The 17,511-nt window shown below is 44.5% G+C and overlaps 1 protein-coding gene across 2 annotated transcripts in view; it reads right to left on the reverse strand.

Annotated features, from left to right (window-relative positions):
• Nucleotides 1–17,511, reverse strand: part of LOC310778485 (interleukin-1 receptor type 1) — a 32,613-nt gene that overhangs the window by 4,480 nt on the left and 10,622 nt on the right. For both annotated transcript variants that reach the window (XM_083638930.1, XM_083638929.1), the window contains exons 3-10: nt 8,954–9,040; nt 7,641–7,893; nt 6,459–6,651; nt 5,606–5,777; nt 4,600–4,662; nt 4,126–4,261; nt 3,412–3,566; nt 817–960 (exon numbers count right to left, since the gene is read on the reverse strand). In XM_083638930.1, coding sequence (XP_083495056.1) covers nt 817–960; nt 3,412–3,566; nt 4,126–4,261; nt 4,600–4,662; nt 5,606–5,777; nt 6,459–6,651; nt 7,641–7,893; nt 8,954–9,035 — 1,198 coding nt within the window. In that variant the 5' untranslated portion in view covers nt 9,036–9,040. The remainder of the gene's footprint in view (nt 1–816; nt 961–3,411; nt 3,567–4,125; nt 4,262–4,599; nt 4,663–5,605; nt 5,778–6,458; nt 6,652–7,640; nt 7,894–8,953; nt 9,041–17,511) is intronic.

Consider the following 17,511-nt stretch of genomic DNA (forward strand, 5'->3'; position numbering starts at 1 on the left):
CTGTCACACGGGAATGAGAGACACGGAATCCTGACGAGAAAACGTTTTGGAGCTTTTATAGCCTAATCCGTGCGCCGGAGTGTTGAAAATCTCCACTTTGTCCGCACAAATAGTTAGAAAATAACTCTTCTGGCAGCAGCTCCTCTCCTGCCGCACACAGGCAGTAGGCCCCTGTACGTCCAGACGGAGGGCAGCATGGGCATGCACAGAAAGAACGCAGCCAGAGAGTAACCAGTTTCATCGTTTACATGACAAACAATTTCTTTTGATCGGTTTATGAAAAGGTTTAAACTACCTCTCTGCATCGGTTTGGGCCTATTTAAGCTGATTGAGGTGTTTATATGGAGCATTTTTAATCGGTGTGGGCTTTTAAACCTATTTCAAGCTGATTATTATGCTCCATGTAAACGTGCCTATTAGTGTGTGTGCTTCTTTGTATGGGTGGGTAGCTGTGTATGATCACACAGCTTGCGACCTTTTAGGCCTAATAACCTTTTTATTTAGGAAGGCTTTATCGTGCTAACCTTTTTTTTTTACTAGTGTATTGTCTGTTATGCTTTTAACTCTGTAGCACTCTGAAATTATTTGTGAATGAAGTGCATTACAAATAAAATGCATTATTATTATTATTATTATTATTATTATCATTATTATTTGTATGCGGAAATGTGTCTGTTACAAGGTAGAAGCGTCACTGTACTTTTCGACTTGTATTTGCATGGGTGTGTTTGTGTGTGCAGGAATATCATCATTACATTGCATACCAGGCATAATAAACAGTACATTACTAATTAGATGCGTGCTGTGAAATGTTACCTGTGTTAGTGTAGAGGACAGGAAAGGCTCTCCTGACCCACAGGACAATGTCGATCTTGAAGAGGTAGTAGAAGACGACACTGACGGTAAACAGAACCGCCACACTACCAAACACCAACCCGATGGGAAGCATGCAGTTGGGATCTGTCGGGATAAAAATCAAACGTACCCAAACAGTGTAAGGTTATGCGTGAATTTTCGAGGCTGAGATTCTCACTGCTCCCTCAATAGACACTTTTCACTACACAAATATCCTACCAACCATAAAATGAAAACATAGCCTCCATCTTTGTTTATGTGCAGGGTAAAAAAAAAAAAAAAACTGTAGATCTGAAATTAAATAAGAACTAAACTAAAGTCAAGTCAAGTCAAGTTTATTTGTATAGCACATTTCATACACAGAGGCAATTCAAAGTGCTTCACATAAAATGGTTGACAGGAAAATAAAAGAAAAGAGGAGAGTAAAACGGACATTTAAAAGCATCACAACAAAACTTTAAAAAAAAGAGTATAAAAAGTGTATTACAGGAAAATAAACGAAAAGAAGAAATAAAATGGACATTTAAAAGCATCACAACAAAACTTTAAAAAAGAGTATAAAAAAGTGCAATAGGCAGCAGGCGCAGCAGTTGCAGAAAGAGACTCATTGGGTTTGCATAGTAGCTGTCAGCAGTTAAAAGCGACGGTAAACATAAAAGTCTTTAGTCTATTTTTAAAAGTAAGTAAGGTTGGGGCAGATCTGAGGTCTTCAGGCAATTTGTTCCAGCTAGCAGAAGCATAGTGGGTAAATGCAGCCTTCCCATGATTTGATTTGATCCTAGGGACAGTTAATAAGCTGGACCCTGTTGACCTAAGAGTTCTAGACGGTTCGTAGCGTGGGAGCAATTCAGCTATGTATTTTGGGCCTAGGCCATTAAGTGATTTATAGACTAATAACAGTATTTTAAAATCTATTCTCTGACACACTGGCAACCAATGTAAGGACTTAAGAACTGGAGTGATATGATCAGCTTTCTTAGTCTTCGTTAGTACTCTAGCAGCAGCATTCTGAATGAGTTGAAGTTGCCTAAGTTCTTTTTTGGAGAGACCAGAAAAAAGGCTATTGCAGTAGTCTAACCTACTATAAATGAAGGCGTGAATTAGTTTTTCTAGATCCTGTCTGGACATGTATCCCCTAATTCTTGCTATATTTTTAAGATGATAAAAAGCCGATTTTCTAATTGACTTAATGTGGGAGTTAAAGTTGAGATCGGAATCAATAATAACTCCAAGATTTTTGACTTGATCCTTAGGCTTCAGGGATCGAGACTCAAGGCATGCAGTGATTTTAAGCCTTTGTTCTTTGGGGCCAAACACGATCACCTCAGTTTTGTCTTTGTTGAGCTGTAGGAAATTCTGGCACATCCAGTTATTTATTTGATCAATGCACTGGCACAATGATTCTATGGGGGCATAGTCAGCTGAGGAAAGAGTTATATACAACTGAGTGTCGTCTGCATAGTTATGATAGGCTACTTTGTTTTTTTGCATAATTAGGCCTAGAGGGAGCATATAAAGGTTGAAGAGAACGGGCCCCATAATGGATCCTTGAGGCACCCCACAGGTCATCCTAGTTAGGTCAGGATGACCTAACTAACATTTCTGAAAACTAAAACTACCAAAGACACACTGAAAACTGATTCAAATGAAACTGAAATATAAATACAAATTGAAACTTAAAGCAGCTACGAGCAAGATTTTCGATTGTTATTAAACAGTATAATTACAATATTGATGCATCACATCTTACCTATAATAGTAGCTGAGACCAAAGCCGTGTGAATCGGAGATTGCTCTCTTGATGAGTATAGAGTCTGTGTCTGTCTAACCTCGCGTCACCAGGGGGCTCTCTCTCTCTATCTGTCTACCGGCGGGCTGGATAAACCCGAAAGTGAAACGAAACGGTTCACGGCAGCTGCCTGCCTTCCGCCGTTTCGCTCTGCCTAGAAACAGACCATAAACAAGGAACACGCCATGCAGGGGCTCGCTACTCTCGCGAACATCTCTCGTTATATTCTAACAGGTTTTTTGGAAGTTATTTTGTGGTTATGGCCGAAGTGGCTGCTGCAAACCGTTTCATTTCACTTCCTGATCTGCCCTGGCCACAGAGAGACTAACACTGGCCGATTCACTCGGGGTTCAAGCGAGACTCCTCTGCGTTGGTCTCGTCTACAGTACTATTAGAGGTAAGATGTGATGCATCGATATTAAATTTGGACTGTTTAATAACAATCGAAAATCTTGCTCGTAGCTGCTTTAATGAATATTCCAAAACTAATAGTCCTGGTTCCCAGTAAAAACAGCACATAAATTAACCATGTTTATTTGATTCTGTTGAGACGGATTCTGAAGTTGTACGTTTATAAATGTGACAACGCACCACTGTTGCCTCCATTATGGCAATCAATCAATCAATCAATCTTCACTCACAGCTTCCAGTCTGGCCACACCCTCTGGCCATGCCATTGTGTGCTACTCCTGTGAATGCCCTTTATAAGAAGGTTATGTAAAAACAGAGAAGAAGCTGCAATCTGCGATTTTCTTCCTTGTTTGTACCTGCTGGTACCAGAGTGAAATACCCATGGGGGTTGCCTCGGTCGCTGTACGCCTGGCAGGTGTAGTTGATGTGGAAATCCTCTTCCTTCAGCTCAGTAAAATTCAGTCTCCTCTCCAGCCAAACACCTGGAAATGGACTCTCCTGCCTCCTCGACCTGGTGCAGAGGGAGAAAGAGGAAACTTACTACCACAAACTACAGGACGACACAGTCTGAGCCTGGTTACAACAGGAGGCATTATCCAGCAGGCCCGTTTTTCTACTGTTTAGCATTTGTGACTTTATATTTTGTTACTTTATATATATATATTTTATTTTATTATTATTCTGAGATTAATCTCAGATTTGTGATTTTTTTCTCTCTCTGAATTCGGAATTTAAATTCAGAACTCAAATAAATGTTTGACATGTAGCCCTAAAGCTCTTCCGTATTATAGTTGTTTTGATTGAGGTAACATGGCTGAGAAAACATGTTAACCAGTGTTTTAACAAGGTATTATTTATTATTTTCTGTAAAAAATCATGGGTCAAATTATGCATACACAAATCATTTTTAAGTTTAGCAAAGAAATGCATTCCCTAGTGTGCACTTATGTATAGTCAAGTCATATTTGTTGCACAGCTGCATTTGTATCTTTGTTACAGTCAGTCGGCTTCCTTCACAACAAATAGAGAATAAAACAGAACCAGCCAACAAGGCAGGTAACAGTGCTGACCGTGGCGGTTCCTCGTCGTAGACTCGGTCAGACGGTTCGACGAAGATGAAATCACCTCTGGCTATCCAGTAGATGCTAACTTGATTCTTCCCCACACCCGGCACAAACACCCGGCACCGCTTACTGAAACTGGAACCTACACACACAAACAGGCATGCAGACAGTTACACACACACACTGATATATGGGTTAGCATAAACATGAACACACACACATGCACACGTCACGCACACATGGACCCGCACCAGACAAAACCTAACAAAGAGAAACATGTGTCTTGTATGGGATACATCTGATGTAGCTGATTTGGTCTTAAAATGCATCTCCAGTATAGTATGGCTCCAAATTGTATGTGAACATGTCATCTCTGGAATGAAAATGTAAAGTTTATACTGTAGCTACTGTATATACACAGGTAGACCTCAAATGTAAAAGTAATCTAAGAATAACATGTTACAGGTGGAGGAGACTCACCCAACTCAGCTTTGATGGTTTGATTGGATGGCTCGTGAACTTGTGGAATCAGATTGTACACTACTGAAAAGACAGTGACCAAGAGCAACATGAGCGTCACACAGTGATAAACAGGACAGCAACATGACAACATGAATTTATTTCATATTGTTCCTTCTTGAGCTTGTCAAACACCACCATTATAACAAAATTATACCAAAGAGTTTGTAGTTTTGTGAAAATCCAAACAGTTACCCCTCGCTGCCACTTGGGGCCACCAAAGTGTAAAGTTGCCTTATAGTTTTAATTGATCACAATTACTATTGATTATTGTAATTGAATAAAACGTTCTTCTTTCTCCCCGCAGCGCTTACTTCCTTCCCCAGCATCACTCTATCTCAAACTTTGCCTCGTGAACTTTTAAAATGAAGCGATGCCAACTCACCACCCCATCACAGGCTGCATGCCATGTGTGTGTGTGTATGTGTGTGTGTGTACGTGTGTGTGTGTGCACGCCTATGCCTTTATATATCAATTTATATATATATATATATATATTTAAGCAACAGATCACGACAGGCCGTGGTATATGCTTATTATACCACACCTAAGGGCAGTGCTTCGCCCGACGCCGTGCTTTTATAAAACGGTTACCAAGGTAGGTAATATGAAAATTATTATTATATATTATTATTATTATCACTGTTTAAAAAAGGAGGTGAGTAAAAAATGAGGTGAGCCGTTTGACAGTGAGCCCCTCTCGCCTGTCCCAATTTGGACTGAGCGCTGACTTCTGAGCCTGTGGTATATGTTCATTTTTATAGCACAGCTGTGAGCCAGATTGCTCGATTTGAGAGAGCCATTTTCTATACACATACATAGATAGATAGATAGATAGATGAAAGCTGAATCTACTCTTGCACTCACTGTATGTTTCTTTGGACAACAGAAACAGCTACATGCCTCAAGTGCAAAATGTGAAATGTTTGTGTGCCATTGATTTGACAGTGTGTGACTCAGCTCTGACCGTTCACATCTACGTTGATGGTCTCGGAGACAGAGCCCGTGACCCCGCCCAGGGGGAAGGTGAGCGTGCACGTGTAGGAGCCGTTGTCCTGAGTCGTCACCCTGTCCAGTTTCAGTCTGTTCGTGTCCCTGTAGGTGAACTTGCCACTTCCATCCTCTAGGGGTTCACAGCCCTGAAGAGTGAAGAAAGGGTCAACGTTCAAGAGGTAATCTGGCTTTTTACAATGATGGTGACTAGAGGGAAAGTTCGGGATTGTTAGCGAATCCATCAAATTGCAGTATAGAAGCACGTAGAAACTAATTTGAATCCTAGTTGTCCTGCTGGTTATTAGATGTAACGAAAGGGAATGAATGAGAAAGATTCCCACTTCCCTCATCAACTACTTTCAAGGTCACCTGCGAGGCAGCTGGATTCACCAGATCACGGTCGGGTGAAAAATCCATCTTGTTGTGCTTCAAGCTATTGGTTTAACTCCGTCCTAACTCCCACTCAGACAATTGCATCTGGGTCATAGAATGGACAGTATTGTGAATGGGGTCACGTTAGGTGGACACATATGGTCACTGTAAAGAAATAGTTTGCACTATGAAGATGTTAGCATCCAGTAGGTGGCGGTAATGCAACACTTGGATGCCAACCGCCATAAAACGGGAACCTGAGTTCCGCCCACACTGTTTGATTGACAGCTTAATTTGTGACAAGCGCAGTAAGGGAACATCATGCACAGTGAGGCTGAAGGACAAAGATGGAGACTGAATCAAAACAACAGGATTATTACTTTAAGCAACATAATAAACTACATAAATGATGTACGTTGTATGTCAGTACTGAACAATCCTCTCCTGTAACTCACCTTGTACCACTTGAGGGAGAAAGGGACAGCGTAGTTGTCCAGTTTCTTTATATGGTCCTTCAGTGGGCAGGCCACATGGTCGGTCACTCCCTCCGTCAGCATCTGAGGAGCTTTCCTCGGCCGGCCACACTCTCCGGCCAGCGGCTCGTCCACCACCAGCTTAGTGGCCTGTCTGTAGCACCGAGAGGCAGTCCTGCAAGATCAAGAGGACAAGCTCACTTTTCATTCAAGTTTTCATTCAATAATCCATATTCTCCACTTCCCAGTGTTTTATTGTCTATATTGATGTCATTCAAAACTGTGTGTGTGTGTTGTGTGTGTGTGTGCGCACGCCACAGTTTATTTTATTATAGTTCTGATACTGATTCCCGTTGGAGCACACACTCACTGGCCATTTAGTCAGGCCTCGCTTACAGAGTGGGCATGCAGCCTCTCCTCTCTCTCCCCAGAGGGTTTTATTCATAGTATTCCGATGATGTCACAAGCCTTTTTCCTACCAATATGGCGCTACAATACACACAGCTCATTGGCTGTAAGTGTCACTTGATTGTAATCACCTGTTGTTTTCCTACCAAAATGGCCGTGTGTGTGGTGATGTAACAGAATACTATCAATAGTCCACTTCCCTGGCTAATTCCAATTCTGCACAGCTGTGCTCCGCCAATCAGGTAAGCTCCATCAGTAGCTAATGAATGGAGCTCTCCCTGGTGCTGAACCTGTGTCGACTCATTTGGGCCACTAATTTGCCATTTTTGTCCATTTAGTCGGCCCTAATTACCTAATTCAAAAATGAAAAGGCTCCTGTTGGGTCACCAGCAGGGGTGCTGTTTATACTTCCTGAAAGATTCATCGCGAATCGCAATCGCACACAAAATGGCACAGCTGTGACTGAACTCACTCACACACAGACACTTTGCATTATTATTATAGGATTATGGCTTTTTGGGGGCCACATTTTTAGTGGCCCAAATGTAAACTTGTGTTGTTACTCATTTAGTTTGGCCACTTTACTGCTGGGTTTCCAAGGTAACTGCTGCAGTACTGTGTGTGTGTTGTTGTTTTTTGGTTATTTAAATGTGTTCTTTACAAAAGACCCACCTTACTGCTGCCAAGGCAGCGCAGCAGTACTGGAACAAAATGACTGAATGAAATGAGAAACAACTGGACAGTTTGTGACTGTACCTCAGGATGGTGACATATTCTCCAGCGTCCTCCAGCTGCACCTTGAGGACCCAGAGCGTCTCTCCCCGCAGCAGGAAGCGTCCGGGCTGCTCGCTGAGCTGGCGGCCCGTCCGCGGGGCGTACCAGGAGATGTTGTACGGCTCCGCGGTGAAGTTAAAGACATCTGGAGCAACCAGCGTGCTGTGCAGCATGGCCACCTCCCCAGGTACCGAGAACACCCGGCCAAACTGCAGCTCGTAGTCGGTGCAGTTGTCTGCTCAGAGGAGAGGAGATGTTTTTCAGCTTCTATTCATATTTCATCATTTAGTCCTATTAAATTAGGTCTGTGGTCTGGGGGACAGTGGCTCTAAACCTTTCTGACTTTGTGACCCTCCCGCCTCCCAACTTACAGACTGCTTCACAGTCCAAAGAAGATATAGGAAGATTTCCATTTTCAAGTGCTTCATTTGATTTATTATCAAAGGCCAAGAGGCTGAAAACTGCTAAGTATTTCACAACAGAAAAGCAAAAGTTAGCTGCAAATCTCAAAAATTGGACATGCTAAAAGATTTGTATAGTTGAAACAGATTTTTTCCATCCCCCAAAACATCTCCATGACCCCCTCCAAGGAGGCCCAACCCAAGGGTGAGAACAGCTGCCCCTAGACCACCATAGTACTGAACTTCTGTGGGAACCACTGTGGCCAAAATAATAATAATAATCATAACAATAATAAATAAACAACAACAGCAACAACTGAAAAGATTTGAATAACCTTTAGACAGCAGCCATGCAGTTAACCATGGCAAGCTACTACATCATCTTACATGTAAGGATGCTGTCTCTGATTTCACCCAGAAATAGAATTGCGTAGAAATCATAAGCTCAGATCCATCAGAAGACAAAAAACTGCAGTTGCACCAGTGACCACCAGATGGCAGCGAGGAGCTTTACAGACAGTCAAGTCTGACTGACAGTCTTTGCAAAAACATGATTCTATGATACAAAAAGAAAAAAGGTTACTTATTTATCTGTTTGTTTGTTTGTTTATTTATTTATTTGTTTGTTTGTTTATTTATTTACAAATAATACAATTAGGGTTAGGGTTATATAATATATAAGGGATAGGGTTATAATAATATAAATAAACAAAAAATGCAATTTAAATAATTAAATAATTAAATAAAATGTGGTTAAATAAAATAAAAGATCACACGCACAACAGTCACTATTCTCTTAATGTTTTGTTTTTTCTCTCCATTTAGGTTAAAACAGGCTCACAGCTCTGCAGCTCTGCTCCTGTTCCTATGAGTTGAGATAAGAGTGTGTCTCACCCAGTGTTCTATTAAGTGCTGACGATCCTCCAAACAGCCTGAGGACCAACAGGAGGCATGGCAGCGCTGGACTCAGACCCATGATGACTGAAAGACACACACACACACACACACACACACACACACACACACACACACAAACACAAACACAAACACACACAAACACACACACACACACACTGATCAATGAACTGACACAACACGCCCAGACGACCCGTTGTCCCTTTATCCAGACATAAAGGTATCATGGTAAAGATGTAATCAACATACTGTCAAAGTTGTCTCTTTTTTTCAAGCAAACTCTCTCCCTCTCTCTGTTCATACAACTATCTTTCTCTTCCTCTGCCTGTGTCTCTTCCTCTGTCTCTCTCACAATTCATTTACATTCAATCTGCTTATTTGCATGAATAAATGTCTATCTTTCTCCCTCCCTCCCTCCCTCTCCCAATTCAGCTCAATCCTGCTTTATTTGCATGAATTTCTTTCTTTCTTTCTTTCTTCTTGCCTTCCGCTCTCTCTCCTCCCTCCCTACCTCTATTCTCTATCCTTCTCTCGGTCTTTCTGGTTTTACCACGGCGCTGGGCCAGCAGCCTCGCCGGGGTCACAAGATGGAAAAGTTAGGACAGTCACTCAGTCATGGACGTTTAGTGGGTTTAGTGGTCAAAGGGCTGTAGCTAGAGGGTTAGGGAGGTACTACAGTCGGGATACGAGGGGTGGGCAGGATTAAGCGGAATTCATGGTCGGGCGCCAGAGCCGTCGCAGTATGGCGCCAGAGGGCTGCACTATGCCACCGTGCAGCCCCGCCGAAAATGTGACTCAACCAAGTATATGCACTACATTCTCTCCTTGGGGTAACTTCTAGTCATTGAAATCCTAGTGAAATCTGACAATTTATCATTTTGCTGGTGACTCCTGTCCTGTGATGCCCTTGTGAAGCTGACGTTTGAGTATATAGGTCTAGCTGCCATTGGCACGGCTCCAAGTCGAGGCTGACATTGTAGCATGTTTCTAGCTTTAGTGGCTAGGCCTGGGGGATATGGGGGGGGTGGGGGTGGTGTTTCTAGCTTTAGTGGCTAGGCCTGGGGGATGTGGGTGGTGTGTGTGTGTGGGGGGGGGGTTGGTGTTTCTAGCTTTAGTGGCTAGGCCTGGGGGATATGGGGGGGGGGTGGTGTTTCTAGCTTTAGTGGCTAGGCCTGGGGGATGTGGGTGGTGTGTGTGTGTGGGGGGGGGTTGGTGTTTCTAGCTTTAGTGGCTAGGCCTGGGGGATATGGGGGGGGGTGGTGTTTCTAGCTTTAGTGGCTAGGCCTGGGGGGTGTGGGGGGGGGGGGGGGTTGGTGTTTCTAGCTTTAGTGGCTAGGCCTGGGAGATGTGGGTGGTGTGGGGGGGGGGGTTGGTGTTTCTAGCTTTAGTGGCTAGGCCTGGGAGATGTGGGTGGTGTTGGGGGGGGGAGGTGGTGTTTCTAGCTTTAGTGGCTAGGCCTGGGGGATGTGGGTGGTGTTGGGGGGGGGGAGGTGGTGTTTCTAGCTTTAGTGGCTAGGCCTGGGGGATGTGGGTGGTGTTGGGGGGGGGGAGGTGGTGTTTCTAGCTTTAGTGGCTAGGCCTGGGGGATGTGGGTGGTGTTGGGGGGGGGGAGGTGGTGTTTCTAGCTTTAGTGGCTAGGCCTGGGGGATGTGGGTGGTGTTGGGGGGGAGATGGTGCCGTCACCGTGTTCTAAAGGGCTTGCCCTTGTTCTCCCTCCGTCTCTCCCTTCCTATCTGCCTCCTCTCTCTCTCTCTCTCTCTCTCTCTCTCTCTCTCTCTCTCTCCCTCTCAGACTGAGTTGAGGATGACACACTCCCTCACCCTCATGACTCAGGAGTCATAAACAAAGTTCTGCGTAACGCAGCAGAACTGGAGGGAGCCCTGCATTCCTGAACACTGCCTCACTGTTCTCTGTGCTCTGGATTGACGGGAAGTCTGTGAGCGAATGTTCTGGGGAAAAGTGAAGCGAGGTTGCCGCAGCTGCTGCCGCACTTCCCTCTGAGCTGCTGGGTGAAAATGTCACATCGACGGGCTTCTAAAAATTCCAAAACATTTTGAAAAATTCCCTCCAAAACAAGTACTGGATATTCTTGGAGAAAAAAATGAACGTGCAATTTTACATGCTGTTTGAACCTGAGACAACAATGACACAAGCTGGCAGGAATGACTCAATGTTTTGGGACGGACTTATATTATTATTATTATTATTATTATTATTATTATTATTATTATTATTACCTATAATAATAATAATTATTATTATTATTATTATTATTTGCTTTGGCAACAGGTAGCCTATAGAGGGTATGCACACCCACTGGAACATGCCCCCTCAATCAGGAACGAGTGTCAAAATGCGTGTCAAGTTCCTCCCTGACCAGCAGGTGTCAGTTATCTAGGCTGATTACTGCATTCAAGCTCAGTCTTGATGTGACTCAGTGGGCGTGACCCTGCAGTGACCTCTGCCTCTGTGACATCACATGCATACCCTCTATTTGATAAGACTCATTTGAATATCACTCAAACTTCTACTTTATTGACTATTCATCAGAAAAATATTCAAAACAACAGAAGATTTATGTTTTCAAAAACCAACAAACAGCCGTTTACACATTCAAACCATACTGAGGTGATATACATCATTTGCAAACATGAACCACACCGTAAGACAAAATCACCACTTTCATCTAATGGTAAGCAGCTCCAAAGTGAAAGCAATAATCCACTTAATTATGAGAAACAGAATATAATCTACTCACCAAGATTAGATGCAGCTGGATGAGTTTGTATTGGTCAGATTTCTACTTCCCATTCATTTGAATGGCATTGAACATTGAACACAGTGAACAACAACAATCCTGCTTTACCTCATTTTGCATTTCTACTATTGGTTTAGTTCGTATATCCGGTCTCCCAAACTGGAACTATCTCTCCTAAATGGTATGCCTCAGCTATGTTCTCTTTTATCAATAAAAATGCTTTTTGTTCGGTAGACCGACTGTCCATAGTGTTGAAAATCACAGCAGCAGGATCTATTGTTGACTCTGTTCACCAACATGTTAAATGTCAGTGCACACATTAAGAACTGTTATTTATTATTAGGAACTGTTATTTCTCTGGAAGTTCCATGGAAGAGAGAAATCAGCAGCTCTAGCAGCTGTCAGTCTGGGCAGTCGATCAGATAGGCCTATTCACCTTATGTAGCCACGCCCATTTGACCCGGTTGTGTGGTCGTGTCGCAACTTCCGCTAAAAATAAAATAAAATAAAATGGCTGGCTGCTCCAATATCATCTAACTCTGAATTAACTAATAATTTGGCCAATTGTATGTAACATACCAAATAAAAGCAAACGGCAATGTCTAAGAATGCAACGCCATGTAACTGGCTCGTTAAGTCTCGCATTCCACGGAATTACGTTAACGTCTGCGGGTCTTATTGACGTAAGTGGCTCGAGTGCTCAGAGGAGAGAAAACTATCTGAAGCTTTCTTTGTTGGAGTCCAGGTATGTTTTACAAGAAAGTGCTCGTCATTGTCGACGATAACGTTATCTGACCTGGCTAACAGCGGATACTCGCTTGCTTGCTGTGTACCGAGCTTGTTGGTTGTTAAGCTAAATCTTGTTGATGCCATTAAAGTGATGCCCATCTCATAACTGTTACCCTTGTACACAATTCCGTTTGTAAACTAGTCTCAACATGGTGCGTTCATTTAGACCAGTGATACGGATTATATGTCAGACTCATGTGTTTATCTGAAACTAATCCTGGCCAGTCACAGTCAATTCCTCCAGCACATCTATATATAATATTACAGTAATAGATGATATTTTGAAAGGTTTTTCTGACGTCAGGAGGAAGTTCAGCCAGTTTCGAAGGAAGTGGCAGAAAATAGTGATACTCGGGTACCTTCAATTGGGAAAATGATAGTAAAATATGAAAACAAGTGAATTGTATTTTATCATATACATATCATAGGAAGGAAGGGGGGGGGGGTCGTTAGTTCTGGTCCAAGTCAAATGTTTTATGATCACTCGCGATTCATCTCATACTGCAGCTGAAGCACTTGGTTTGTCTCAGTAAAACTCTTTAGGATTTTACGAAACATCCCCAGAAGATGGCGTGACTTAAGCCACACTATCCAGTCATGGAGAAGAACGGTTATTGGCCTACTGTAAAGTATGTGGTCAAAGCTGGGAAAGAAACAGATGCTTGGATGTGGACTGACTCAGAGAAACAAGAACCATTTTATTTCAGATTCGACTAGTCTGACGTTAAAGAGAACAACTCATGCTGTCGAGGTGACCACACCTATGAGGAGCATGTGGCTCCTGCACAACCTCAGGAAGACCAGACCCTACTTGTCTGAGCATGCAGCTCTACTCATTAACCAGCCCAGTTAACCTTGACAGTTGTTATCAGATGATTGCTGTATGTTTGTTTTATGAGGTTGGAAATGGTTTGTTGTGTTAGTAAAGTTTCTAAAGACTCAAATGAAACAGATGTGTGCGTCATGACTCCATGGATTATGAACAGGGATAGACCAATCAGAATCAGAAAGACTTTAATGATCCCCGGGGGGAAATTTGGACAAGTTACAGCAGCTCGCACTCAGAACACACATAGCATAACACAGTAGTAAAATGCAATAAAGTAAACAAAAATAAAGTAAAATGTACATTACGTGTCAAATTGCAATTATTGCACACTGGAATTATATTAGGTCAGCTTGCCCATTACATGTGGCTCAGCTAAGGCACAGTTAACCTATCGGCTGACTCAGTCTCAGGGAGACTGAGTGTCTCCGAGGTGCTCTTCTTAGTGAGGCATTAAAGAGTCCAATGGCCACAGGCAGGAATGATTTCCTGTGCCTCTCCGTATTGCATCTAGGTGGGATCAGCCTCTCACTGAACGTGCTCCTGTGTTTGACCAGCACGCCGTGGAGTGGGTGAGAGTCATTGCTCATGATGGAGCGTAGCCTGGACAGCGTTCTCTTCTCCGACACCGCTGTCAGAGAGCCCAGCTCCAGCCCCACAATGTCCCTGGCCTTACGGATCAGTTTGTTGAGTCTGTTGGCGTCATTGTATAGGTTTGTGATATATCTGGCAGATATTGTCCTTTTATCGACTATCCAACCCATTCTCTCACTCCAAACCCATCACAAACTGAGGCTTGGTCAGGAACCCTTGAGAAGAGAAAGGTAGCTCCCTCCTAGCCTAGGTAAACCCAGCCACCACGTGACCTGCTCTCTCAGTTCCCAGTGACTGAGAACAGGTCTGAGAGCAGGTCACGTGGGGGATGGGTTTACCCAGGCTAGCTCCCTCCCTTCAGAAATCAACAGTGCAGGCGAGGGCTAGTCATCGTACGTTGCGGCGGGTGAGTGAACACTAGAGGTTGCCATTGTCTTGAACATAGTCTGCGGTTTAAGTAGGTCAAAGTCGCACTAGGGACAAGGGGTGCTGGGACTGGCCGACCCGTAGCGTTCCCAACTTGTAACTTTCTTGTCACGAGAGACCTGGTTTGTTTCCTGACACAAACCATAAGCCTAACCCCAACTAAGTTGTTGGGCCGGTATGAGCCATGAGGTGCTGTAGCTCTACACTACAGGATTGGGATTTCAAGAACAGGTACAGAGAAGTCTGTTCAGATGTTACGTTCATTGCGGGGGTTGAATCCCCGATCCTGTCTGCCTGGGCTGGGCTAGCAGCTAAATGCTAACTCTGCGGCATTGGAAGAACGGGAGGATTTCCCCCATGCTGATCCATTGAACACGCGTCTATGAGGAGACACCGCCTGAATCAATACATACATGTCATGACATGCGGTAAAACACACATGCAGGCAAATACATTCCTCATTGGGTTTAACTAAAGAGAACGAGGCTGTGTGAGTTTTGTGTTGTACCACAATCAGATAGCGGAGCGCCGCTGAGCAGATCGTGATTTGTGACAGATCTAATCTAACCACATCACTTCTCCTTTCAGCTCCTCCATTCACACAGGACCAAAACAAATATACCCTCCAGTCAGCTCCTCCATCACACACACCACACCCACACCTCAGCTCAACAGAAGTGTGAGCGCTTCACTGGCATGGCACACAGAGTATGAGTCACGTCTGACTGGATGACAGCAATGCAACCACACTCAGCTTGGATGTATTTGTTTACATGTTGTGTATATGTCAGAGGTGTGGCAAGTCAACTTTCCTCCGGCCCAAGTCAGTCTCTCAAGTCTTCACGAGCGTCAAGGCACCCCTGAAGTCTAAATGTCAATAACCAAGTCAGGTCTTTAATGTCAAGTCTCAAGTCTAAATGTAGAGCAGCAAGTCAAGTCAGTCATGTGTGACTGACTGTGCAAACTGTGCAGGATGCAGTCACGAAACGTTACAGGTGTGTAGTTGACATAAAGATGAAGGTCGAGTTTGAAAATGGACGCGATCCGAGCAAGCAGGCCGGGCCCCCCACATTAGCCCAGCCCCCCACCCCACCCCACCACACACACACACACACACACACACACGATTTTCCACACGCGGTAGCGTCAAAACTGCAAGATGCAGTCACGTTGCGGGCAGCATGGCTGATGTGATACCATCGGTCTCAGTTTTTTTTTCTTTTTTCGGGGGGTTAGGGTGTCTACCATTGAATAGGTGTGGTGGGTCACTCTGCCTTAAAGAGCTGCTGACACTAACATAATTTAAAGATATCGGTTGTCGTGTGATTCAAAATTTACTGGGCCAGAATGAAGGCTGGAATCTTCACCACAACATTTGTTCTCAAAAGCTACTGGTGTCAGTCGGTGAAGGCAGGCAGAGTCCGTTGCAGAAACAGAGTTTATTCTGATACAATGTTGCAGTACAGAATTAAACCCGAGCCGCTCTCGAGCTACGGCTGCTCCCTGGCAACACTGTAGCCCCTCAGCTAACAGCTGCTTTGGTCTGCAGTTAACGGCTACCTTGGCTAGCTCTCGCGCTCTCTTTTATTCCATATCAGCTGGGTTGCTCCTCCTTCGGTGTCTGGCTGGTGTCCTCTAGAGAGAGAGTGGCACTAGTGTCCTCTAGAGAGAGAGTGGCACTAGTGTCCTCTAGAGAGAGAGTGGCACTAGTGTCCTCGCACTAGTGTCCTCTAGAGAGTGAGTGGCCTCAGCGGATGACCAAAATGCATGACTCATTAGCCAATGAACAGCCAGGAAGGGGTCTCGTGCTACTTTTGAATGCTAAAATATTTGAGTAATTTGCCACGTGTTTATCATGGTGATTATAGGTGTATGGCTGTCTGTCTGTCTGCCTGCGTGTCTGTCTGTCTGTCTGTGGTCAGATTTTGTGAACGTGATAGTGTCAAAACCGTGCAAGATGCCATCAGGAAACTTACAGATGTGCAGTGCACTAGTGCCTCCTCTGGTCAGTCGGGGCGCCTGGTCGGGGTGGAAAGGAACTGGTGGGATCCTCCCACGTGCTATGTCCATACGGTGAAGCTCCCGCTCTCAGCCAGGTGAAAAGAAGTGGCTGGCAACTGTGCATGTGTCGGAGGAAGCATGGTGCTAGTCTCGGTTCTCTCCAGATCGGGAGAGGGTGGAGCAGCAACTGGGGCAGCCAATAGGGCAACATGGGGATGAATTGGCAAAGTATAATTGAGGAGAAAATGGGGAAAAATCTGAGAAATAATAATAAAAAAAGGCCCAGTTCTAAGATGGGTGTGATGTTAAGTCGTGACTGGTGGGATCCCATCGCACGATGGTCTCTAGTTTATTGTCATTTTAGCGTGGAACAAGTTGCATATTGCAGCTTTACAGTAAGCTCTAAAAATGGCAGGTTCAAAGCATCGCAAAGATCAGGGAAAAAAGCAGCCTTTCTTCGTATCTTATCATTTCACTTATTCTCCCAGCATGCAACAGTTTTCCACCACTAACGTCTGGATTGTGTTATGCGAGGTGGAGGCTGAGGAGCCGTTGTTTGCCCGGGGACGAGCCCGGGCACGCAGAGCAGAGGAGCGTGGGAAGTGGCAGGTCATGACCTGGGAGGAGGATGTAGGAGGCGGAGGTGGAGGGAACCACCGAGTCAGCGGGCGAGAGAAACGTCTCGCAAATGTTTTCCCTCACTGCCAGAGATGTGCTCAGAGGAGAGAGAGAGACTAGTGCTCAGAGGAGAGCGAGAGAGAGACTAGTGCTCAGAGGAGAGCGAGAGAGAGAGAGAGACTAGTGCTCAGAGGAGAGAGAGAGATAGAGACTAGTGCTCAGAGGAGAGCGAGAGAGAGAGAGAGACTAGTGCTCAGAGGAGAGAGAGAGATAGAGACTAGTGCTCAGAGGAGAGCGAGAGTTAGAGACTAGTGCTCAGAGGAGAGCGAGAGAGAGAGAGAGACTAGTGCTCAGAGGAGAGAGAGAGATAGAGACTAGTGCTCAGAGGAGAGCGAGAGATAGAAACTAGTGCTCAGAGGAGAGCGAGAGATAGAGACTAGTGCTCAGAGGAGAGTGAGAGAGAGACTAGTGCTCAGAGGAGAGCGAGAGATAGAGACTAGTGCTCAGAGGAGAGCGAGAGATAGA

Source organism: Poromitra crassiceps (genome assembly GCF_964638095.1).
Source record: "Poromitra crassiceps genome assembly, chromosome: 6".
Taxonomy (NCBI): Eukaryota; Metazoa; Chordata; class Actinopteri; order Beryciformes; family Melamphaidae; genus Poromitra; species Poromitra crassiceps.